This window comes from Oryctolagus cuniculus, chromosome 15, assembly GCF_051225735.1.
Source record: "Oryctolagus cuniculus isolate XC-2025 breed Fujian yellow rabbit chromosome 15, ASM5122573v1, whole genome shotgun sequence".
Classification (NCBI taxonomy): domain Eukaryota; kingdom Metazoa; phylum Chordata; class Mammalia; order Lagomorpha; family Leporidae; genus Oryctolagus; species Oryctolagus cuniculus.
In genome coordinates, this window is record NC_142881.1 from 91,193,936 (window position 1) to 91,219,947 (window position 26,012).

Sequence of the window (26,012 nt, forward strand, 5' to 3'; positions counted from 1 at the left end):
TGTAGGAAGCAGCTTAAGCTGCTGTATCACAACATCAACCCCTATATTACATCTTTTATCAGATGCCGAGCATCCGTGACAACTTTCCAAACCAGAGGTGATAAGTGATGATAAGATGACAACTTTCCAAACCAGAGATAATAAGATGATAAGTATCTTGGTGACTTTGTTTTGTTTTCTGGTAAGATTTTTTTTAAAATTTATTTGAGGAGCACAGTTACAGAGAGGGAGAGAGAGAGACCTTCCATTTGCTGATGCACTTCCCAAATGGCCGCAATGACTAGGGCCCAGTTACTGGGCCAAGCTGAAGCCAGGAGCCAGGAACTGTTCTGGTTCCCCATGTAGGTGCAGGGGCCCAAGGATTTGAGCCATCTTTGGCTGCTTTCCCAGGCACATTAGTAGGGAGCTAGATTGGAAGTGGAGTAGTCAGGACTCAAATTGGTGCCCATATGGGATGCCAGCGTCACAGGCAGCAGCTTTACCCTCTGTGCTACAATACCAGCCCCTGGCGTATCTTGGTGACTTTGGAACTATTCAAACCCTTGCTTTGTCACTGGTTAAATGTGTTAAAGGGACTCTAACCTGCTCTATGAGGGCATCCCTTTACCTAGTTTGTGGGATCTTCAGGGTTCAGAAGCCAGGGGTTACACAGATAATGCTAGACTACTCAAAGATATAGCCCTTATCACCATACAATGGGAGTCTGCTGAGACTTCCTCCAAGCAAAAATGCTCAGTGCAGCCCATGGGCATCCTGAGGGGCACTGACGCTGGAGCACACGCACAAGCACTGTGGAGAGAACCAACACATGGGGCCGGATCCCCAAGTTCCAATAGCATGAACAAGCTAGCCTAGTGCTCTGCCCTGTCTTCTGCTCTGTTCATTAGAAACTGGGGAGTTAGAAGGCCAACAGCGCTGAGGGGTGGGGTCCTATCTGGGCCACTCAAAATTTGGTCCTATTTCCTAGTGAGTTCTTAGCAGTGCATTGGGAGTTGTCATGCAAAGTAACTTGTTGCAAATAAGACCATGGTAAGTAATTTCTGAAGTCATGATTCCATGAGCCAGGAAAATTGGTATCATTAATTCTTGGGGGCAGGGGATGAATATATTAGTGGGGAAGCTTTTGGCATCACACAGGTGTGTACAGAACATGCAGATGCAGCTCAGCAGCATGTCCCAGCGTATATGGTGTGTTAGAGCAGGAAGGCATAGTTTTTCTGGAATGGAGACCTTAGCATTAACATGAAGCAAAAGGTGACCTTTGGATTCTTTGTGACTGTCTGCAGTCTTTTCTTTTGCAGTAGGATCTGATCCATTCCCAGGCGCTGTGGATTTCGTATCTTCCTGCAATGTGACTGAAAAGTTGAAGACAGCTTTGGAGAGCATCAGGTGCTTTTAGGAGCCACGGTCAAATCTTGGTCCAGCTGGGGCATCAGCCAGTGAAAGCATCCTGGTGCCATCTGCCCTTCTGTGTATCTACAACTTTTTCAGGGGGTTCTAAGAACTCAGAATTGGCGGGAGTTTTCTTCAGGGTAGAGTCTTAGCTCCAGCCAAATTGGCACTTTCAGACAAAATCCCCAATTCCATTGGTTGTTCAGAAGATATATTCTTGTGCTGATGTAAATAAACCTCAGGGAAGCCATCATCTCACTGAGAATGTTGTACCTCTGGCTGGGCAGAGGTACAGGAGGCCAGGCTGTAGCGTTTCCTTGCAGATGGGAGCCAGCTAGAACTCCAAGTGAATGGTCCCCCTGGATATTTTCCCCTGCTGGCTGCCAGGAAAGATCAAGAAAGCCTCACTGGTCCATCTCTTTAATGAATGAACGTGTGTGTGTGTGTGTGTGTGTGTGTGTTTCCTATGTTGTGAGTCCCTTTCGGCAATGCTTCTGTTGTATATTTATGGTGTATGGATTTAATATGGTAAAACATTTACGTCTCATATATGTAACTAAATGCTTGTACTCCTAAGGATTAAAATTCATGGGACTTCACCATAGGGAATATAGAAAGGCCATAAATATATATGTATATGTTAGTTTATACCTGCATAAACACATACATTATATGGATATAAAGAAACTGTAACTCAGGATTTCAGTGTTGGTGAAGGATCTTTATGGGTTTCTCCCTCAAAAATTTCCTCTCGGGTAAATGAACTCACACACAAGCAACTTTAAATTAATAAGTAACAGCAATTCTTTCTAAGCATAAGAATAGAAAGAAAATAGACGTCAAATCTACAGAATGGACAATCAGTATACAAAGAAAAAGAAACCTAGTACAAAGAAACAAACAAAATTTGAATCAAACATGTTTTTTATTTCAGAGAGGCCAGGGAGCCCTCTTTTCCTCTATTGGTAAAATCTTCTTTTTTTAAAGATTTATTTATTTCTTTAAAAGTCATAGTTACACAGAGAGAGGAAAAGCAGAGAGAGAGAGAGAGTCTTCTATCCGCTGGTTCATTCCCCAGTTGGCCGCAACGGCCGGAGCTGAGCCACTCCGAAGCCAGGAGCCAGGAGCTTCTTCTGGGTCTCCCACGTGGGTACAGGGGTCCAAGGACTTGGGCCATCTTCTACTGCTTTCCCAGGCCATAGCAGAGAACTAGATCAGAAGAGGAGAAGCCAAGTTTTGAACCGACGCTCATATGGGATGCCAGCGCTTCAGGCCAGGGCTTTAACACACTGTACCACAGTGCCAGCTCCTGTTGGTAAAATCTTTGTCAAAGAACATTCCAGGAGAATTTGTTGATCATTCCAGCTGACCTCTGGCTGACATAAACACTTGGGGCCCGGCCCTTCAACCAGACCTAGCTAAAATTAAAACATTCCCAATATGATGCTGGCTTCCTTCACACATAGCTGCACGAGGATAAGAAGCCATATTTTGAACAGGTGATAGGATTTGCAGTGTAGCCTCACAATGCTGAGGATGGAGCTCAGGGTCTACCTTGAGGAGAACTTGCTGTGAGGCACTGGGAATACATAGGAAGGAAGAGGGCTTCAAGTAAGCGCACAAGCTTTCCAGGGTTTCAGATATCTATGGAACTTTGGAAATATCCCAGAGCCAGGGTAAGAGTCGCTATCTCTGGAGACTTAACATTGTCCAGTAATTTCTTTCCATGTCCACATGGATGCAGACATGGTCCCCCACAGTCCCCACTACCCCAGGTGGGAGGTTGCCTGCTCATTATCTAGACTGGACAAAGCTGGGAATCAAGGTGCCTTGAGGACTCCTTTTCCAGGTACCCTACAGACCCAAGGATAGATCAGATGTCTGTTTAGAGAGACTTGGGAGGGAGCAACATCAATGGGTTTAAATCAGAATATTAGGCCTCCCCATTCAAAAGTAGATGGATGAGGAGTATAGGTAACAGGGGTTTCCATTTCAGGCCAAGAGGTTCAGGCCCAGGTATTTACAGGTGTGGTGCTGGGATGATGATGTGCGTCCTAAAGGCAAAGAGTTGGGCATAGAGGACTCAGGCCGTTCAGAGAACCTTTGGGCTCTCAGCCCTAGGAAGCTTTCAGATAACACTCAGGGCTTCAGTGTTGGTGAAGGATCTTAACGGGTTTCTCCCTCAAAAATTTCCTCTTGGGTAAATAAACTCACACACAAGCAACTGTAAATTAATAAGTAACAACAACACAAATATGTATGTGTTCACATGTTAGTATGTATAAATGAAGGTAACATGTAAACATTACAATGAAAATATATGGAGGATCTATGAAATGCATACAGTTTATTCAAAAACATGTTTCTCAATCTGTGGGTGATTTGTTGTACCATGTAGGATACCACAGTGCAGATTATTTTATATAGGTACACTTACATGTGTAGAGCTATACCTTACAACTAAATTATATGGATAAACACAGCTTTTAAATCTCTCAAACAGGAGTGTATAAATGAATGTATAACAAGTGTGCAACAGATGTGTAAAAGCATTACCCAAGGAAGCGCTACAAACACAAACACTCTGGTTCGTTTAAACAAGAATGAGGGCCAGCATTATGTCATAGAGTTAAGCCCCTACCTGCAGCATTGGCATCCGTATGAGCACCAGTTCAAATCCCAGCTGTTTCACTTGCAATCCAACTCCTAATGGCCTGGGAAAATAATGGAAGATGGCCAAGTCCTTGGGCCCCTGCACCCATATGAGAGACCTTCAGCTTGGCCCAGCTTCAGCCATTGCAGTCGTCTGGGGAGTGAACAAGTGGATAGAAGACCTCTCTCTCTCTCTCTCATGCTTCCTTTCAAATAAATAAAATAAGTCTTAAAAAAAGTAAACAGGGGCCATTAAGGTGCTAATGGAAACCTTGTCTTCTGAAAACTGAATTGAAAGACATCCAGAATCTTTTAGTGCCTATTCCAGCTGCTGTAAACGAACAAGGAGCTCTGGACCAGGCACAAAGTAAGCTCTCCAGAATAAGAAAAATCTGAAAAGCATAGTTTTAGTTTTTAGTGTTTATTTGCTTATTTTCATCTATTTGAAAGGCAGAAAGAGAGGGCTAGATCCTCCATCTGCTAGTTCACTCTACAGATGATTGCAACAGCCATAGCTGGGCCAGGTTCAAGCCAGAAGCCAGGGATGCCTTGTGGGTCTCCCACGTGTATAGCAAGTACCAAGCACTTGGGCCTTTACCTGGTGCCCTACCAGGCGTATTAGCAGGAAGCTGGCTCTCAAACTGGCACTCCAATATGGGATGGTGGCATCCCAAGTATTGTCTACTTTTGTTAAGATGGTAGAGGATAACGAAGCAGTGTCCAGCGTTCTGCAGGTTGAGCAGTGTAAATATAGAACACAGGGAGCAGCCGATCCAGCTCCCTTCATTTCTACACCACCCAGGTAATACTAAACAAGGTACATTTCAGAAGAGAGACCTGGACCCCAGAGACTGGTTTAGAAATGCTGAGGCCTCCCATTCTTATCCGTCCCTGTGGTTCCAAATATGTTATCTTTATTCCCCTTATACCTTAATCTATCTGCTAAATGGGTTATAGAGAGCTGTCGATGTCACCTCACTAATCATTCAACTATTGTCATGTAACCCCAGTTTTTGTTCCATTACTTCTTAAATGCCCATCCACAACTAAGAAACACTATTTTCCATAAACTGCATGCTTTTTTTTTTAATGATTTATTTTAGCAGCAGAGTTACAGAGAGAGGAGAGACAGAGTGAGATCTTCCATCTGCTAGTTCACTCCCCAAATGGCCACAACAGCTGGAGCTGGAGCAGTCCAAAGTCAGGAGCAAGGAGCCTTTCTGGGTCTCCCGTGTGGGTACAGGAGCCCAAGCACTGGGGCCTTCTTCCGCTCCCCTCCCAGGTGCATCAGCAGAGAGCAGGATCGGAAGTGGAATGGCCAGAACCTGAACTAGCACCAGCCCCCTTGCATGTATTTTAAAAAAATTGCATAACGCGGGACAAACATTTGATCTAGTAGTCAAGATTCCTTAATCCTTTACCAGAGTGCCTGGAGTTGATACCTGCCTACAGCCCCTGACTTCAGCTTCCTGCTAATGCATATTCCAGCAGGCAGACATTATGGCTCCAATAACTGGGATCTTGCCGCCCATGTGAGTTCCTGGCTCCCAGTTTCAGTATTGGCTCAGTCTTGGTGATTACAGACATCTGGGGAGTGAACTAGTGAATTATGGGAGCTCCTTCTCTCTGCCTCTCAAATGAGTAAAATGAATTAAAATTGTAACAAACGTTAATTAGTAAGAGGGTATTTGGTTTGTTGAGTACAAGGGAGATAATGTAAATTTGTTTTTCTAAGAATTTAAAAAAATGTTCCATTATATCCCTTACAAAGTGTTTACAATTTTAAAATCAGTGGACATAAATATGTGATTTCTTGTTCCTTAGTTTAACCCTCTCATTTCTCTGTATTCAGTTCTGCCCAGCCTTCTCCCCACACCTCCAACACTGGGTTGATTTAACTCACTGAAGAGCACCCACCTCCCCACTGCATAATGAACTTCTGCTCTCACTCAGCTCTCTCTGTGCTGTTCACCATATACTACACCCACTGAAGTCACTGCCATGGTCACTGAGGGGATTATTTCCTTACCAATGCCATGAGATAGAGGGAAAGAATCATAGTCTCTCATGTTCCTTCTCTGCAAGAACATCCTTAATGGAGAATGAAATGTTAGTATAAATGTGGGGAAATATATCAATTTTTTAAAGATTGATTTTATTTATTTGAAAGAACTACACAGAGAGAGGTAGAGACAGAAAGAGAGAGGGCTTCCATCCAGTGGTTCACTCCACAAGTGGCTGCAATGGCCAGAGTGGGACCGATCTGAAACCAGGAGCCAGGAGCCAGGAGCTTCTTTCGGGTTTCCATCATAGGTGAAGCGGCCCAAGAACTTGGGCCATCCTCAGCTGCTTTCCCAGGAGCATTAGCAAGGAGGTGGATTGGAAGTAGAGCAGCCGGGACTTCAACTGGTGCCCATATGGGATGCCAGCTCTGCAGGGCTTTAACCTGCTGCACCACAGTTTCAGATCCAGTATATTACTTTTTAAAAAAAACACTTAATTATTTATTTGAAAAGCACAGTATTAGAGAGAGGGAAAGACAGAGAGGTCTTCCATCCTGTGATTCATTCTCCAAAAGCCAACAGCCTGGAACTTGCCATTATTCACTGCATACCCAGGCTGTGGGAGCTGGATTAGAAGTGGGACCGCCAACCTGAGCTCATATAGGATGCTAGCATCACAGGCAGAGGCTTAACCCACTGATCGGCCACACTGGCCAGGATATCATTTCTTGATTATTCCCTGGCCTGCTCTATATCTACCAGAGCCTTAGTGACATAGAACCAGAACTAGTATTCCTGGGTGCACTTAGAAGTTCTAGTTAAGGAAATTTCTCTTCCTTCTTTCCTTCCTCCCTTCCTTCCTTCCTTCCTTCCTTCCTTCCTTCCTTCCTTCCTCCCTCCCTTCCTTCCTTCCTTCCATCCTTCCAGATTTTATTTGTTTACTTGAAACTCAGAGTTACAGAGAAGCAGAGGCAGAGAGGTCTTCCATCCACTGGTCATTTCCCAGATGGTCGCAACGGCCGGAGCTGCACTGATCCAAAGCCAGGGGCCAGGAGCCTCCTCCAGGTCACCCACGTGGGTGCAGCCATCTTGTGCTGCTTTCCCAGGACATAGCGGAGAGCTGGATTAGAAGTGGTGCAACTGGGACTCGAACTGGCACCCATATGTGATGCCGGCACTGCAGTTGGCAGCTTTACCGGTTACACCACAGCGCCGGCCCCTCCCATTTACTTTCAATGGGTCCCGTTTGTTAAAGCAAGTCCTACTCCACTGCTGCTGCTTTGCTAAGAACTCAGCAGACACCACTCTGTCTTCCTGGATCCTCACCAAAGGAGAATTTGATAAATAAATAGAGGAAAGCTGGGAAATCAACAGGAGAAATGGAATCAGAGTCTTTCCCAGTATTCCTACATAAACCAGTGATGAATCTGCAAGTATTCACCTGGGAGTGACCTGTGGCCAGCCATACCTACGTGTACTTGTAGAGTAACTTAAGAGCACAAGGGGAGTCATTTCTTCTAGGGTCAGGTAGAAGAGAACGCAGATACTGCATCTCACAAGGAAAACCATGCCTTTATTATGGAAAAAGCACATGGTATTAACTTTACATCCATAACATCTACATGTACATTTCAGGAGTTATAAACACACAGATAAACACTGCAGTGCAACGGATCCCTAGAGCCTCTTCATCCCCTCCTGCCATCAATAACCACCTTTCTATTTCTGGGTGTCAATTTCTTAAAAAAAAAAAAATATATATATATATATATATATATATATATATTACAGAGAGGGAGAGACAGCTTTCATCCACTAGTTCACTCCCCAGATGGCTGCAATGGCCAGGACTGGGCCAGGCCAAAGCCAGGAGCCAGGAGATTCATCTGGATCTGCCATATGGGTGGCAGAAGCCCAAGAATGTGGACCATTCTCCACTACTTTGCCCAGGCCATGAGCAGGGAGCTGGATCAGAAGTGGAGAAGCTGGTGCCAACCAGTGCCCACATGGGATGCTAGTGTCACAGATAGCAGTTTTACCTGCTATACCACAATGCTGTTCCCTACTTTCTAGGATTTTGACTGCTTTAAATACTTTATATTGGTGGAATATTATAGAATTTTTGTTTGATTGGCTTATTTGCATATCATGATGTCCTCAAAGTTTGTGTCACAGGAATTCCCTATTTTCTGTGGCTATATAACATCCCACTATGTGTACAGACTTCATTTTCTTTCTTTCTTTCTTTCTTTCTTTCTTTTTTTTTTTTTTTGACAGGCAGAGTAGACAGTGAGAGAGAAAAAGAGAGAAAGGTCTTCCTTTGCCGTTAGTTCACCCTCCAATGGCCGCCACGGCCGGCGCACTGCGCTGATCAGAAGGCACGAGCCAGGTGCTTCTCCTGGTCTCCCATGGTGTGCAGGGCCCAAGCACTTGGGCCATCTTCCACTGCACTTCCGGGCCATAGCAGAGAGCTGGCCTGGAAGAGGGGCAACCGGGACAGAATCTGGCGCCCCTACCGGGACTAGAACCCGGTGTGCCAGCACCGCTAGGTGGAGGATCAGCCTATTGAGCCACGGCGCTGGCCCAGACTTCATTTTCTATACAAATTCATCTTTAGAGACATTCCTTCTGAACCTCAGCTATAGTGAACTAGGCCGTTTGAAAAATACTCGATGAGAATATTCACACACAAGAAAGGCAATCAGACAGCAGTGGATTAAGTAGCAGGAACTGTCAAAAACTCACCTCCCAGAAAAGAGAATATTCAATGGGGCTGGTGCTGTGGAGAAGTGGATAAAGCCTCCTCATGCAGTAATGGCATCCTATATGGGCACCGGTTCAGGTCCTGGCTGCTCTACTTCTGATCCAGCTCTCTGCTATGATCTGGGAAAGCAGTGGAAGATGGCCCAAGTCCTTGGGCCCCTGCATCCACGTGGATGACCCAGAAGAAGATCTTGGCTCCTGGCTTTGTATCATCCCAGCTCTGGCCATTGCAGCCACTTTGGGAGTGAACCAGCCAATGGAAAACTTCTCTCTCTCTCTCTCTCTCTCTCTCTCTCTCTCTCTTTCTCTCTCTGCCTCTGTATAACTCCACCTTTCATATAAGTAAATAAATCTTAACAAAAAAGAAAAGAGACTATCCATACAAAAAATCAGTAAGATAGCAGATTTGACACATTAGGTCATTCAGAGAGCATTCCACATAACAGCAGCACAATACTCTTCCTTGCTATTCTCCAGTGGGATCACCTGTTCAGAAATTAAATGTTCACAAATTTAAGAAAATTAGACTCATACAGAGTATCTTTCCTAAATGTAATGAAATAGAAATAGAAATCAATACCTTGAGAAAAAAATCACATATGTAGATGTTAATCTACCCATTGTCAAATTTTTGCTTAAGGAAGAAAGCAAAAAGAAAACTCGAGCATAACCCAGTACAACCGTTTTGATTTTTGAGCTGGAAACTATATCCCTCAGGTCCAGGGATGGATACAAAGATAAAATAGGTGTAGTGGAAGGCCACTAACAGAGAATCTGTGAGCGCTGAGAACAGTAGGGTTCTTTAAACAGGGCAGAAAGAACTCTTATTATTCTTCACAGTACAGAAAGGAACTCTGGCTGCTGATGCTCAGGTACAATTGAAAGGCAGACTGTAGGATCGTCAGTGTTTCACTGTAATGTAAGTGCTTCCCAGGTGGTTGAACTTTATTTTGAAAACTGAGCAATTAAGCTCCACAAAAGTATTTGCTGAACAACTTGTTTTATTCATTCAACAAATGTTCATTGCCCATCAAGCTCTGTTCTTAGTGTAAGGGGTAAGTCACCAGGAGTCACAAGGTCATGATCCAGAGGCTGCATCTTAATGGGTCTCACACCAGAAATGAGAGAGATCTGCTGGTTCATTCCTCAATGGCCACAACAGAAAGGGCTGGGCCAGGCCAAAGCCAGGAGCCAGGAGCTTCAACTGGGTCTCCTACATGGGTGCAGGGGCCCAAGTACTTGAGCCAATCCTTTACTGCTTTCCTTGACACATTAGCAGAGAGCTAGATCAGAAGTGGAGTAGCTAGGACTTGAACCAGCACCTATACGGGATGCTGTCACTGCAGGTGGTGGCTTCACTCATTATGCCACAGTGCCAGCTCCAGACATGAGTGCCTGAATGAAAACTCACAGGGAGGCAGTTGTAAGTGCTATAAAAATACGAATCTGGACAGAGAATGAACTGGATATAGACAGGCTGCTTTGGGTACTATTCAGACAAATCAATCCGTGTTAACAAGCTCACCCACCAACACAAAGATGACTGATGATGTCCCGCATCACAGTAGTGTGCACACATTACCCTGGGATGTGAATTGTAAGGCCCATTCTTCTTAGGTGAAGTCTACAGCCATATACACAAAGGTCATTGATTTCTGAAACATCAGACATTCTGCTTTGATCAGAACCTTACCTACCAATACACAGAAGATTTCAGTAGACCTGCCAGCACTGGAGATGGTAGAGTTTGTGTTGAAATCTGCCCCTGTGTCTGAGATTCCAGACAACTGTTTGTCTCTTGCCTTAGACACTGCCTTTCATACATGTTAACACTCTTGCACATACTCTGAACACAAAGTAGCTCCAGTTACAGAGGAAATCTCATGAGGGCTGGTTTGAATTTACCAGGTCCTAATCTATTAAAATATCTGATTTCCTGAGAGGTGGTTTTAAAATTTTTACTTGGGATTAATTTCATAACTAAAATCTCCCATGAATTTCCAAAAACTCATCAATAGGCAAACAAAATCAATAGGCAAACAATAACCATTACCTGCTTTTTAGCAAGTGTGACAATTAATAAATATTAATTTGCCTCAACTTCACTTTTCTCATTTGTAAAATAATTTTTTAATTTTGTAGAATATTATAGGATTCAATAAATACAAGTGATAGATGTAGTCGTCATCAAATGTCATCACCTTGAAGCACTGTTCACCACTATCCAGGCCTGAACAGCTTCCTCCACATTTGGGATCATAAGTGAGGCTTCTCATCTCCAAAGAACTTGGATGTGGTAACAGCACAAGCCAGTGGCTCCAGAACTGCTATAGAGAGGGGAGGTGATCGCCACACTGTTCTTATACTATTGGACTGCCTTTTCCTCTTGTTTTCTGTGGGACCTCACAATATCATTTCTTGTCATCTCTTCAGGATCTTTATCCTATGTCTCTGTTAACACTTTAACTGAAAGCTCTTGATGGGTTCAGATTTTCTAGTGTTTCAAAAATGACCTCTGTACCCTACAGTTCACATGTGTAGACACATTCTCCAGAAGGCATTCTCAAATTTTTCTGGTGTCTAATTAGAATAAATTTTAGTACAAGACTTTGTTCATAACATTAGTGCAAAGGCTAATTTATCATTATGGTGTTTTTAGAAAATCAAAACTTACTATATTTAAAATGGGAAAAATAATTGGACATACAGAAGTATAGGTGTCCATCTTTGATCCTCTGAATCCTGCAGAGTCACATTCTTCAGCCTATTACAGTCACTAACTAGATCATTTGTTTAGGTATCCTCCCCCTCTAAAATGGATCTAGAGGAGAAAAAGACAAATGCTATATTCTGTGTTCAAGAAAATTTATATTACTTAGGATGAATCAGTGTCAATGTTGAGATTTTGAGTGTGACTCCGTCTGTGACTCACTAAGTATCACAGATTCCTGAGAAAATGAACGGGAACTCGTATCTTTGAACATGTCTTGAGTGCACTACAAGCTTCCTGCCAAGATTAGAAACATGCCGTCTTTCAGCAAACGTAGGAAATGAACAGGTCTCTAATTTCTGATGTTTCATAGCCAAGAACTCAGCGACCTCCTCTTCCTCACTCTCTCTCAGAGACAGCCTGAGCATTCAGCAGGCAGAGCTGAGCAAGGAGGTAAATGACCTGAGGCCCTGTCTTTCCATGGTTCCCATGCGTACCAGGCATGAATCCCCAAACTGTCTCTTAAGTGGGGCCCCCACCCCAATCCGCATTCACGTGCAGAGTGCTCCAAGGAATAAACGGAGGAAACCCTCAACCTCCTCTATGTCAAAACTCAGAAGGGCTTTTTTTTTTTACTACTACTTATAAAGAATACATTCATATCCCCAGTTTACATAATAAAAACTATAATTTTCTATGTAAATTATCTTACTTTTCAAAGATATTATTAACCACATCCCTTTAACCCCAACCTAGAACAATCTGAAAAATGTCACATGTGGACAGTGATCCAAGAAATTACTCTGTTTTTAGATTTCATTATTCTTGGGTTCGTGTACTGTCATTTTCCCTCCATCATCCATCTTAGAACTGCAGCCTTAGATCTATCACACACTGATTTGTGTTCTTACCTTTTGAAGAATGTTGATCTCAGTAACCCTGGTTTTCCATACTGGGGGTTTGGATGTTAGTTCCTCAATCTGACCCCAACCTTCTTCCCACCACCTTGTATTTGAATTTCTGCCTGGGCAACTATGGAATCTGGTTTGTATTTAGGTAGAATATGTTGGAAGATTCACAGATTCATTTTTTAAGATTTACTGATTTATTTCAAGGACAGAGTGTTAGAGAGACAGAGAAAGAGGTTTTCTAACTGATAGTTCACTTCCCAGATGGATGCAACAGCTGGGGCCAGGCTAAAACCAGGAGCCTGGAATCCCGTCCAGGTGTTCCACATGGGTGACAGTGGTCCAAGCACTTGGGCCATCTTCTGCATTTACAGGTAGCTGAATAAGAAGCAAAACAGCTGGGACTCAAGCCAGTGCTCAAAATGGCACTCTAATATGGAATGCCAGCATCTCAAGGGGCAGCATAACCCACTGCATCACAACCCAAATATCAATTCAGAGATCTTATCAAGCAAGTCTAACCTCTAAATTCTCTGGCACATGAAAATGGAGGGTACATCCAGGTCTCAAAGCTTATATTTTGTCTTACTGCCCTTGCATGGCAGCAAATATAAAATGCAATGTGAAGAAGTCTAGGGAAATGTGTTTGGCTCTATAAGCTGTTCCAGAGAAGTCGCAGCTGAAACTGCCCTTTATCAGTATTCAGTGTGAGCAGCAATATTTTGCATTTCACGTCAGTGTGTCTGAAGCATTGTTAACTAAAGTTCTGCCAAACACATTGCTACTAATTATGTGTGCTCATGATCAATGATGGCCATGTGTCAAAATAAGGAGTAAGATGATCTTTACCCTTTGATGCTGACATACCACAAAGAAAAAGCAAACTATGCTCAGGGACTTCACATACATGGGCTTACTCAATCCTTAAAGTAAACCTGCTATTTAAGGATTAGTTACCCATTTCAAATGATAACAGCAGTTAACAAAATGATTTTGTACTCTAACAAAGCTACATACCTACAATATGAAATGGCAAGAATCGGAATTTAGGTCTCCTTTCAAAACTGATTACAGTTCAGTTTGAAAGATGTGTAGCAGACCTGAGTCTTATATGGAATGTCACTTAGTAGATTGTTCACCCAATTCTTCCTCATGACTCATTTTTCTCATCACCAACATGCACCCATACCCCTATCTATGTCAATTTTCCTTCCATCAGCCCTAACTTTCCTAATTTTATTTGCCATTTTAATCCAGTCACTTATTTTAACCATATGTTTACCAACATTGCATATTCTCATTCACCACATCTGATTATCAACCTGAGCTTCATGACTACAAATATATCTGCCTACCCCATGGCTGCACATGACAGAGTACCTTATTAGTTATCAATCTTGATCTAATTTGATTTAATATTCTCTAAGTGATATTAATAAATATTATATTTAGATAGCCACAACAATTATATATGCTACATAAATATTTCAAACCTTTCCCTACATATTTTGGTTTCATCATATTGCTTCCCTTTTACTAAACAGAAAGAATGAAGCCAGGAACTTCCTCTGGATCTCTCATGAGGGTGGCAGGGTCCCAAACACTTGGTTCATTCTCTTCTGCCTTTCCAGGCATGTTAGCAGGGAGCTGGATCAGAAATGGACCAGTCAGTACCCAAACCCATGCCCAATATGGGATGCTGGCTTCGCAGGCAGTGGCTTAATCTGCTACACCAAAATGCTGGCACCCCATCTCAGTTCTTTAATTAATCTAGCCACCACTTCCTAGTGTCTTTGGTAAGGTCCCCTCAATCAATATTACTGCCATAGGACAAGAGTCATCCCAGCTCTGGTTCTCTTTGATTGTATGTCATCTTGGCATTCTCAGGTACTGACTCAATTGCTTCAGTTTTGTCTCTTAGTATCTCTATGGTGCCAATGCCTAAAAATTCATTTGAGATTTCCACTATAAGGTCTAATCTCAACTTGTGTATATCAGAGGCCCCCAAAATGACGTATGATGGCACTTTGAAAAGTTAATGCAAAATGGAAATAAACGACAATTTTAGGGTAGGCCGTTGGCCTAGCAGTTAAGACACCATTTTGGAAAGCTGCATCCAGTATCAGAATACCTGGTCCAAATCTTGGCTCTGCTCTCCATTTTAGCTTCTGGATGGGAGCCTAGGAGGTAATAGGTGGTAGCTCAAGTTCTACTTTGCTCAGACTTAACCCCAGATACTGTGTTTTTTTGTGAAGTGAACAAGCAATTGAGAGATCTTTTTCTCTTTCAAAAAATAAATATTTCAAAGAAATGTAAGCTTATGTGGGGGTAAAAAATTTTAAAATCCATGAATAGTTCTGTCTTAATGTGCAATTTTTCATGGACTTTTTGAACACTTATGTTAGACCACAATAAAACTATTATTTTGGTTATTTGAAAAACAGAGAGGAATAGGAAGAAATCTCTCACCCACTAGCTCAATTTCCAAATACCCAAATATATTCAGGGCTGGGGAAGATCAAGTAAGGTTCCTAGAATCCCATCCAATCCACATCTGTTACATGGGTAGCAGGAGCCCAAGCAGCCATCAATTACTGCCTTTCAGGACGCATTAGCAGGAAATGAATCAGAAGCAGAGTAGCTGGAGTTGAATTGTCACTCTGACATGGGATGCAAGCATTTCAAGTGATGTTTAAACCTGCTGCATCACAATGCCACCTCCCACCCCACACATGTTTTGAAGAACTTGGACATTTTGTCAAAATATATACCTCATGTCACAAGAAGGCATATGAAAATGCTTTTCTGTATATCTCTAAACAGACTTCATGAGCTCAATCTCAATAATACAATCTAACACATTCACATTGTCAAGTCCATGTATTCAAAATCCCGTTAACTGCTTCTCTAAAAACACGCTCTTTGGATCCAACAATAAATCCGATCCTTTCCAATAATCCCTCTACACTCCAGTGTCCAGAAAACATACATTCATAATCCTGTTTCATGAATCCATGCAGTCACCCTGCATGCCTTAACTACAAACACCTATGACGAAAAATAGCTTTTAAAGTATTCACTACCAAATACAATCACCACTAACCCACAGCATCAGGGTACACCTAGCCTATTATTATGTCTTCATCATGTGCATGAGCCTGTGAGTACGTTTGTTAAAGTGAGCATGTGTGGCAGTATATGTGTGCATTATTTGTGCCACGATTCTCTTAGATTTGATTTCCCTTTATTGAGAAGACAATTTTCCACAAAGCAACCTTCTAGAAATTTCCCTATATAATTGTCAGTATTTGCATAGTGGCAAAAAGAAAAAAAAAAGAAAGATGACAGTCTTGAAATCTTTCTTCTACCATTCTTGACCCTCTATTTTATTCTTCAACAATATGTATATGAAGATCATGATAAGTTAATTTACATACCTAGGTGTATGTGTAAAACTTAACTACAAAAATCCCATGTTTGTCAGTAAACTCTTCCAACATAAATCACACCATAATGTGATTTTTAAACTCAAGTATTCTAATTTGTTGTATTACAAATACTTGTTCTGCACAGTTGTGCCACTCAATAACTACAGATTTAGGTTTCTATATTTTAGGGAATGTATTCTTCATTTTTGTACAATATTAAGTTTTATTTTGGAAATCTGAAAGGAGACTGCATCTATATTTAAACTGGAATTCTGAGTGGCTTTTACAGATCAGTGTCCGCCAACCAAGTATCAGACTGGATTGTCACTCTCAAAATGTTTGCATGTAGGAGATAATTATTGCAAACAAGGTGCAATCTTTAGTCCACTTTACAGGAATTCAGCAGCAACTAGGTGAGTGATCAAAACCAAATTCATATAGACCTGCCATACTAGGCGGAAAAACAGACAAGCACACCCTCTGCTAGATAGGAGGCACAGTATTAGACAATAAGAGGCTTAGTTTAAGTGGTAGTCATGGCTTCTCATTCCATGCCATCTCACTAAATCACTAAAATTAAAATAATTCAATGTCATTTTTGAGATTCAAGCAGAATTAGAGCCCATAGTCCTAATGGTGATAAGACATGATGGAAATCATAGGAAACTGAGTAAAATGCTTACTATTGTAAATGGTAGACATAAACAATTGTAATTTGAAAGAACAGAGTATCATTAGTAATACAAAAACAGAGAAAGTTGTGATAGATATATAGAGATATAGATATTGTGAGAGAGAAACAAGATGATGGTGAAGAATTAAATAAGATATAATTAAGTAGAACTCTTAAAAATGTATAAACATATTTAAGGCAAAAATTATGAAAAACTATCAAAAGGAAGAAAATCTAACTTAGTGGAATATATGCCTTGTTAATGATTGAAAGACACAATATTATTAAGATATCCATTCTCCCCATCTGGACCAATAAGTTCAGTACAATCCAATAAAAATGAGCAAGGTGTTCTGCAGACAATGATAAATACCTCTCCAAACTTTAGAAGTCTAGGAAATAATGAATAAGGGCAACATGAGAAATCTATAATTCCTGATATCAAGTTTTATTATAAACCTACAATAATCAAGCAACCATGATGTTGGACAAGGAATAGAGATATGCGGGTAAGTAGAATGGCATAAATAGACTTAGGTAACTATTTATACTTAAACTTATCTTGGTCAAAAGATCAGAGGCAGTCCCTTCAAAATATGGAGTCTTTCCAATAAATTATGATGGTGCCAATGTATGATCATGTAGAAAATGGCATAAAGACAAATGCTTTGTACCTAACCTATAAACTCAATCAACATAGTGAAAATATTTTGGGGACTGGTGCTGTGGCGCAGTGTGTTAAAGCCCTGGCCTGCAGGGCTTTAACCTGTAACCATGTGGGAGGCCCAGGGAAAGCTCCTGGCTCCTGGCTTCAGATCAGCGCAGCTCTGGCCATTGCCTCCAATTGGGGAGTGAACCATTGGATGCAAGACCTCTCTCTCTGCCTCTGTGTAACTCTGACTTTCAAATAAAATAAATACATCTTGTTTTAAAGAAAAGATGGGCTGGCACCACACCTCACTAGGCTAATCCTCTGCCTGCGACGCCGGCACTCTGGGTTCTAGTCTCGGTTGGGGCACTGGTCCTGTCCCGGTTGCTCCTCTTCCAGTCCAGCTCTCTGCTTGGGCCAGTGGAGGATGGCCCAAGTGCTTGGACCCTGTATCCGCATAGGACACCAGGAGGAAGCACCTGGCTCCTGGCTTGGGATCGGCACATCGTGCCGGCCGCAGCAGCCATTTGGGGGGGTGAACCAATGGAGGGAAGACCTTTCTCTCTCTCTCTCTCTCTCTCTCTAACTCTGCCTGTTTAAAAAAAAAAAAAAAAAAGATGTGTAGTTGTCTAACTGTTATTTCTAACTTTCTAACTTGCATTCTCTTAATAAAAAATTTGTTCCATTATCTCATAATTGTTTAAAGTTCAGCATATTATGTTCTTGTTTCTAACATGTATATATTACATGTAAAGATAACTCTTCATTCATTTGCTCAATTTGATAGGAGAATTATCATCATATTGTTGAGGTTTTTTTTTTTTTTTTGACTGTCCTAAATGGTTTATTAGGTATGAATTTTACAAACATTACTTGAGTTAGCGGTAACGGTGCAGCTGGAGGGTATTGCGCCTTCTCCAGGCTGCACGGCGAGAACCACCAATAGTGTGGTGGAACTTGTGACCCTTTCCAAGGCCACGACTCTTGCGGCCTGCAGATGTCAGCCCACGCATTTCCCTGTGCTTGTGGACTGGCTTGGTGATCCACTGGGTGTCAGGATTTCTTCTGATGGCTTTATGGAATGGATTAATGAGGATAACCTCAAAGAATTTGTACGTGGAATCTTCACCAACCCAGTAAGAATTCAGGACTCTCAGAGCTCCACAGTGGCACCCAGCTCGTTCCTCGGCAACAGACTGAAGGCTTCGTGCAAACTTGAGCTGGTTAACGCCATGATGGACAGGCTTGCCATAGGTTGCACCCTTGGGAACCGGGCGCTTGCGGCCACCACGGCGCACACGAATCCTATAGATGACATAACCTTGTTTGGCCTTGTAGCCCAGCCTGTGCGCCTTGTCGGGCCGCGTGGGGCGCGGCGCCCTGTGCAGCGCCGAGAGCTGGCGGTACTGCCAGCAGCGGACCCGCAGGAGAAAGCGCATCATGTCCGACTGCTTCTTTCTCCACAGCTCCTGGATGTACTTGTACGCGCCCATCCTGGCTTACCTGATGGCTGCCGGCAGACCATATTGTTGAGTTTTAAAAGTTCTTTATGCATTGTGCTTTCAATCCTTAAAGATATACATTTTGCAAATATTATCTTCCAGCATATGATGTATCTTCCATTGTTTGAACAGGGTCTTTTGAACAGAAGGCATTTTTAATTTACCGCAGTCCACATTATTTTTTTTTTATGGTTCAGCATTTATTGTTGTAGGTAAAGCTAATCACTAAACTGAATTCTTAGTAATTTTCTCCTATGGTTTCTATTGGAATTCATTTATTTTTTCATTGAACATAAAATTTTTTTTAAAAAGATTTATTTTGTTTAGTTGAAAGAGTTACAGAGAGAGGTAGAAACAGAGAGAGAGGTCTTCCATCCACTGGTTCACTCCTCAGATTGCTGCATTGTTGGAGCTGTGATGATCCAAAGCCAGGAGCCAGGAACTTCTTCCTGGTCTCCCACGTGGGTGCAGGGGCCCAAGGACTTGGGCCATCTTCTACTGCTTTCCCAGGCCATAGCAGAGATTGGATTGGAAGTGGAGCAGCCGGGTCTTGAACCAGCGCCCATATGGGATGCCGGCACTGCAGGCAGCAGCTTTATCCACTACACCACAGTCTAGCCCCGACAACTACACATCTTTAGGATGGTATAATAAACAGATAAACATGGCAGTGTCAAAAATTGGCAAGGATACAGAATAGCCAAAAATCTCATTCACTATTGGTCAGAGTGCATAGTGGTACTTACAAGGCATGTGGAGATGTTATTGCAAACACTACAACAGTATCACCATAAAATGCAGAAAAGATGTCTATATCTATTTACATAGCTGATGTGAAAACATATACCTACACACCATTCAGCATGAAGATATATATGTGCAGCAATTTTATTCATAATGGCTTTCACTTGTTTGAAACCAAGATGTCCTTGGTGAACAGAAAACCAAACTGTCACAAAGTGGGGACGCTTAGGCTCAACAGGGATAACACATAAGCCCCTTAGGGTGTAGACTGTGGACATCAGGATACAAGAGAAAAGGGAGGGGCTGGATCATACAGTTTCCAGAGACAAAGGAAGACACTGCCTATAGGTAAATGGCTTAGAGGCACCTGAAGGAAGCCACAGCTTTAGGCAAAGGGCACAGTGGCACTCAAAGGCTTCCAAAAGCTAGAAACCGGTTATTAAGTTAATCCAGGGTAGGACCAAAGTCACTCTGTAAACAGAAGGATTGGTAACACAGAAGTCCTGACATATACTGTATGGACCAGGGAGGCAGACACTCAGCAAAGATCACGGCTACATGCAGAGGGTCTGGAGATACATGAGGATTGGCATGGGATGTAGGCACCTGAGAAAGAGGCAATTTATTTGTTATTTATTTATTTATTTATTTATTTATTTATTTATTTATTTTGACAGGCAGAGTGGACAGTGAGAGAGAGAGAGAGACAGAGAGAAAGGTCTTCCTTTGCCGTTGGTTCACCCTCCAATGGCCACTGCAGCCGGCGTGCTGCGGCCGGCGCACCACACTGATCTGATGGCAGGAGCCAGGTACTTATCCTGGTCTCCCATGGGGTGCAGGGCCCAAGCACTTGGGCCATCCTCCACTGTACTCCCTGGCCACAGCAGAGAGCTGGCCTGGAAGAGGGGCAACCGGGACAGAATCCGGCGCCCCGACCTGGACTAGAACCTGGTGTGCCGGCGCCGCAAGGCGGAGGATTAGCCTAGTGAGCCGTGGCGCTGGCCGAAAAAGGCCCTTTAGGAAAGAAGTGCTGCAGATAAAATGGATGGAGACTCATGCAGCTGGTACAAGCTGCTGGAACAAGGAATAGTGGCTTTTAAGTGTTAGCCTGATGAAAAAGACTTTTAACATGAAAATCATACAAATATGGGTCCCAGCCTCATGAGACGTTGAAACTACAGATAACATGAGTTCCAAGAACAAGATTAGAGATACGCAAAGCCACGCATAGCTACTGGAATGTGGGACTGTGGACACTGGGAATCAGACAAGGCCTGCAGGTACAGGATTTGGAAATAGGAGATGTTATATAAATCAATTCTTAGAGGAAATTCATAGTCTTAAGGGAATATGTTAGAAGACTGAAAAACAATCATTCTGGCTCCCTCCTTAAGAACGAAAATGTGCTATCCAGTAAAACATTCAATAATGGCAAGGAAAAATAGAGACAGGCATTAAGAAAATATCTGTCGTAAGGTTGTAGTAGTAAAATCTTCAACAGAAATAAATAAGGAAAAAAGTTATTTAAAAATTTAATAAAAAAATAAAAAAATCCTTTAAAGAAAAATGTAACACCAATTACCATTTCAGAAGTCAAAAATAATTACCTTTTCACAGATAGTAAGATTTTCTGGGGCCGGTGCTATAGTGTGGCACGTTAATGCCCTGGCCTGAAGTGTCGGCATCCCATATGGGCACCGGTTTGAGACTTGGCTGCTCCACTTCCGATACAGCTCTCTGCTATGGCCTGGGAAACCAATAGAAGATGGCCCAAGTCCTTGGGCCCCTGCACCCACGTGGGAGACCTGGAAGAAGCTCCTGGCTCTTGGCTTCAAATCGGCGCTGCTCCAGCCATTGTGGCCAGTTGGGAAGTGAACCATTGGATGGAAGACCTCTCTCTCTCTCTCTCTCTCTCTTTCTCCCCCCTTCTCCTCGCTCTGTGTAACTCTGACTTTCAAATAAATAATCTTTTTTTTTTAAATAAGATTTTCTGAAATACCTAAGGGTAAGATTTCAAAAAAAGAGACCAAAAGCCACCAAATTTTGGAAATCCATTTTTGAAACCCACATACTGCATGATAGGAAACTTCTATATGAACTAAATAAGCTGAATCAATGTTTTTTTAAAAGATAATTCACTGTATACATTTTATTTATAGTTTTGTATACTGTCTTAACATGAATGGAACGACTTTTATACTTGAGCCATTTTTTTCCTAGCAAAATAATCTAAGTACTACAAAGTGTTAAAATACAGCATAAAGATATAAAAACAGACATACTAATTCTAGTTAGGAATGTAATTATGATGCTACTTTTTAAATAATCCACAGTTATGTTCAGGAAATCATATATAGATCATTGATTTGAATGAAATTCATAAATTTATAGCAAAGCTTTGTAGTTACAAAAGCCAAAAAAAAACAGAAATAACACACAAAATTAATGTTTAATCTGCCTTTGTGTCATATTCCTGAATCCTTCACTAATGTTACATGAGGAAAAAACAAAAGCAAAACAAATGAAAAGCTGAAATCAGAATCACTAATGTTATCAAATAGGAAGCAAATAAATTAAAATCTAGCAGCCATCAGCAAAAGTACAGCAAAGATGATGCTGTAAAAAGAAACAAGAAAAACTGCTAGAAAACTGTGTACATCATACTACTTCAAACCAGAAAAATATGCTCTCTCATATAATGGAACATAAACATTTTTTCTATAAGGTATAGAAATGCAAGCTCTTTTTTTGAATATTGTGGATGGGTAAAATGTGTTTGTATAATTCTACTAAACCATTATAAAGTGTGCAAATAATAAGTCAATGTTTGCATTAAAATAAGAAATAAGCAGTGAAATTCCACAAGCAAAATTTCAGGTCCAGACTTATAGAACCTTCCAAACTTTCGGGAAAAAAAATCTTTCTCAATTCCCCAGATTTACTCACAGTGACAATAAGCAGGAAATATGTTGACTTTAATTTCTGAATTCAGCATTCCATAGATGACATGGTCAGATCAGGACATGGAATACAAAGGAACATAAAAGAATCTCTTTTTATATAGACACAAATATTTTAAGCAAAATAGTTTTGTTTAGCCATATATATATAATCTACATATACAACAAGCAGCATATACTAAAAGATGCAAAAATTACTTAAATCATGTAAATCATTCATGTGGGTGAAAACCACAAGAAAATCACATGATAATGTTTGATTAAGTGTTACAATACATTTAATAAAATTCGGCATTTAGCATCAATTTAGTTTTTTTGCAGAATAATAAAAAAGAGAAATTTCATTATTATGATTAAAGTCACCTGCAATAAACTCATAACAGCATAATAAACACAGAACATTTAAATACATATTTCCCTGGGAATAGACCTGGACAAGGTTCCCTCTTCTCACTCTCTCTTCAAAATCGTTCTGGAGGTGTAGTCAGGAAAACTAAACAGGAAATAGGTAATATCAGGGAGAAGGCTCAATTTTTAAGCCAGAAAACTGTCGATATATGTGGATGACACTGTCATGTGATTGTATATAAACATAAAAACAAATACAGACTCACAGGAGGATTAAGCAAGATTACTGGGTACAAGAGCAATCTATATAATTAAGGGTGTTAGTGTGTAGTACCAAGAAATGGAATAATTTTAAAGCATAAAATATCAACTAAGAATTGAATATCAATGAGAGAAATGAGACAAAGAAACGTTAATGAACTCCTGAAATCAGTATTAAAAAAACTCAGATAACCCAAGAGAAAAATAATCCACGCGGGTAAAGAAAAGGCGTGGACTCCAGGAAACTCTGGGAAACTCTAACTCGGGTGCGTGTGCTGGAATGAGAGGGCCTTGCCAAGACAGCCACTGGCAAGCAAGTCAGTTACTCAGAATGGCTTGCGAAACCCCCTGGGAAACCACCAGCCAATGGAGCCTCAGGAATGGCTTCGGAAACCACCTGGCAAGGGAGCCTGCCTGGCAACAGGCGGTGATTGGTTAGGGCGTAAACCGCCCCTTGACTGGATTGGCTGCCTCGGCTCTAGTAGCTGTTGTACCAACTGAAATAAAGGAGTCTGTGGGCTGCTCGCCTCTGGCGCGCTTTCACCGGACCCCCGGGGTCTGTGTGGTGACTCCGTGCCTCTTGCCCCCACCGTGCTCCTCCTTTAAGAACGAAACCACAGCAACAGGTGAGGACGTGATCCCAGCAGGCTGAGTGGCAGGGAAGCGGGACGTCATCAGAGAGGGTCCTCACCCTGGGTGGGGGGTCCCAGGAAGATGACGCAGCTGCAGCGCTGAGCCCCAGCCCAGCCCTCCTCCCGGCCGTTCTGATTGGCTGAGTCTCCGCCACCTCGCGTGCTCACTGGCTGTGTGCAGGCTCCTGGCAACTCCGCGCCAACGGCTCTTTTCTCCGCGGCAGCCATTCTCTGCTTCCCAGCCCCGACCCGGGAGCGGCCCGGGAGCCTCAGTCCTTGCTGCTCTGTGGACTTCCCTCTCTTCACGATCCTCAGGAGGACGCCCGCAGGCCTCAGAAACGGAGAATGGTGAGTGTGGGCCCCGTGCCTGAGGCCGCCAGGGTGTGGGCGGGGCCGGCGGCGGGACGCTGGCGTCTTGTCGGTTCCTGCCGCAGCGAGCTGGGCTCCGTCCCCGAGCCTCCGGTCTTCCCGAATTGTGCGGTGAGCCCGGGAGGGCCCTCAGCCAGATTCTGGGGTTGCTGTGTGGGATTCATGCGGGGAGAAGGTGGGAGCGGTGGAGGCCTCCGTCCCACCTCTCCCAGGAGTGACGCGATCCCCGGGTTGGGAAACAGGATCTGATGTCTGCAACGCAGTACTCTCAGAGTGCTCTCCCTAGGGTCTTTCTGTCTTTATTACAAGTGTAACAGACTGGGTGAAACATACAAAAATCGGTGTGATTTGGCTCAATATTTTTGTCCCAGGTGAGGCAGCATCTGGTGATGGCTTTCTTGTTGGCAGAGGCCCAGGATGGCTCAGAGATCACGTGGCCAAAGACAGGGAGTGCTGGAGACTGATGCAGAGTGGGTTCTACCCAGACCCCCTGGAGATTACCACATTAATCCTATGAATGGACTAATATGGACGATTCGTTGCAAAATCTCGCTTCTTAATTTAATTGGCATTAAATATCCCCATGAGTTTCAGAGGGGGATAGACCATGTAATAAAGCACGGTAAGTCTGGAAAAAGCTCTCTCAATGTTCAGATCTCCTCCCCCATTGCCGAATACCACTGCCCCCTGAAGTTCATAACACTATCAGCTGTTTGCTCCGGGACACATTTTTTTTAGTTGGTTAAAATGCTGTTTTTAAAACAATATTGTCTTTTTTTCCACAGAAAAATCAGTAACCCTTCAAAGTGTTTTTCTCTATGAACATTTCACATAAGAGAAACAAAGAATGCCTACCTGACACTCCAGTGTAAACAATCTTTGTTCCAGACTGGGTGTTTGCAGCAGTGACTAAATTGCTACCTGGGACTCCCATATCCCTATCAGAATTTCCTGATTTGATTCCCTGTGCTTCCAATCCAATCTGTAGCTAATGCACACTCTAAGAGGAAGCAGAGTATGGCTCAAGTACTTGGGTCCTAGCCACCCACGTGAGAGAAAGGGATTAATTCCAGCCTCCTGGCTTCAGCCTTGTCCAGCCCTGGGTGTTGCAGGCTTGTGGGAGTGAGCCATTGGATGGAAGATCTCTCTCTATAACTCTACATTTTAAATAAATAGAACTAGATTAACTTTTAAAAATCTTTATACATCTTTCATGTGTGTAAAGTGTAGATATCTTGAGATTTCCCCTTGGAAACTCCCTTTTCTCTTTCCTTGTCTTGTGTTGTGGATGATGACTAAAGATGGCCCAGTGGGCAGGTACCTAGCAGTGTGACGTGTCAGCCCCTGATTCTTCCTAAAAGAAGCAGTAGGAAGGGGAGCATTCAAGGGCCCTCAGCCCAAGTGGCCTGGGGATCTGGTTAACCTGAGTGTGGGGTCCCTTGTGAGCTGTGGGGTAGGGAGGCTCTTTCCCAGAGCTGGTTCTCCTTCACGACCTTTGTGGAAACTTGCTGCCTTTTATGTATACTTTGTCCACTTAGGTAGAAAGTATGTGCCATGACTTGAGTGTTGGATTTTTATTTTGTTATATTGAACCTCTGTTTATTCAATAATATCTGAAAAAAGAAATTGAATTCTTTACATATGAATGCAAACATCCACAGTGATTACTCAGGTGAAGAAGGAGTGGGCCTTGGTCAGTTCCGATGTCTTCCTAATCTATTCTTCCTCTGTCCACGGAGGTGACCAAGTCCTGATTCTTTTCGGTATTTATTTCTTAAAACTTCTATATCCCCCCACAGAGTTTTGCAAATTCAGAATGCTCAAGAGATTGCTATTGGGTATTGTATTATGCTTAAATCATTTTTTCCATCCTTTTCCCTGGTCTTGTATATACATGCTTCTATCTGAGGCTGTGATTCAGCCAATATACTCACTGCTTCTACCACTTATGGGACTTGTCTTCATGTTTATTTTTTGATGTTGGAGATACTATGCTTCTTGGTTTTTCTTCCTCATGT

The 26,012-nt window shown here is 42.4% G+C and overlaps 2 protein-coding genes and 2 long non-coding RNA genes across 20 annotated transcripts in view; 2 read left to right on the forward strand and 2 right to left on the reverse strand.

Moving 5' to 3' along the window:
- Window positions 1-11,429, forward strand: part of LOC149122183 (uncharacterized) — a 54,735-nt gene extending 43,306 nt beyond the window's left edge. For 10 of the 16 annotated variants that reach the window (XR_016221312.1, XR_016221313.1, XR_016221316.1 and 7 more), the window contains one exon: window positions 1,302-2,097. This is a non-coding gene — a long non-coding RNA (uncharacterized LOC149122183). Of the gene's footprint in view, window positions 1-62; window positions 2,098-10,952 lie in introns of those variants that run through there. The other 6 variants (XR_016221296.1, XR_016221322.1, XR_016221292.1 and 3 more) reach the window with 4 other exon arrangements.
- LOC138845435 (uncharacterized) lies at window positions 2,299-22,950 on the reverse strand. Its single transcript, XR_016221329.1, has 3 exons — window positions 22,815-22,950; window positions 22,371-22,406; window positions 2,299-2,601 (listed from the first exon to the last, which is right to left on the reverse strand). It is a non-coding gene; the product is annotated as an uncharacterized LOC138845435 (long non-coding RNA).
- On the reverse strand, window positions 17,973-18,718 carry LOC100354461 (large ribosomal subunit protein eL15). 2 transcript variants are annotated; one of them, XM_089313743.1, is made up of 2 exons: window positions 18,682-18,718; window positions 17,973-18,499 (listed from the first exon to the last, which is right to left on the reverse strand). In XM_089313743.1, exons 1-2 carry the CDS (start codon window positions 18,701-18,703, stop codon window positions 18,057-18,059), a joined length of 465 nt encoding a protein of 154 aa, XP_089169869.1. In that variant the 5' UTR covers window positions 18,704-18,718; the 3' UTR covers window positions 17,973-18,056. The 2 variants fall into 2 exon arrangements, with proteins under 2 accessions (XP_089169869.1, XP_051679098.2); XM_051823138.3 differs by having other exon boundaries at window positions 17,973-18,686.
- Window positions 22,951-23,464: 514 nt separating the features above from the next.
- The window catches only part of LOC100338172 (uncharacterized), a 42,491-nt gene continuing 39,943 nt past the window's right edge, over window positions 23,465-26,012 (forward strand). The window contains exons 1-2 of the mRNA XM_008269820.5: window positions 23,465-23,619; window positions 23,850-23,973. The gene's annotated coding sequence lies outside the window, so the exon portion shown is untranslated. The remainder of the gene's footprint in view (window positions 23,620-23,849; window positions 23,974-26,012) is intronic.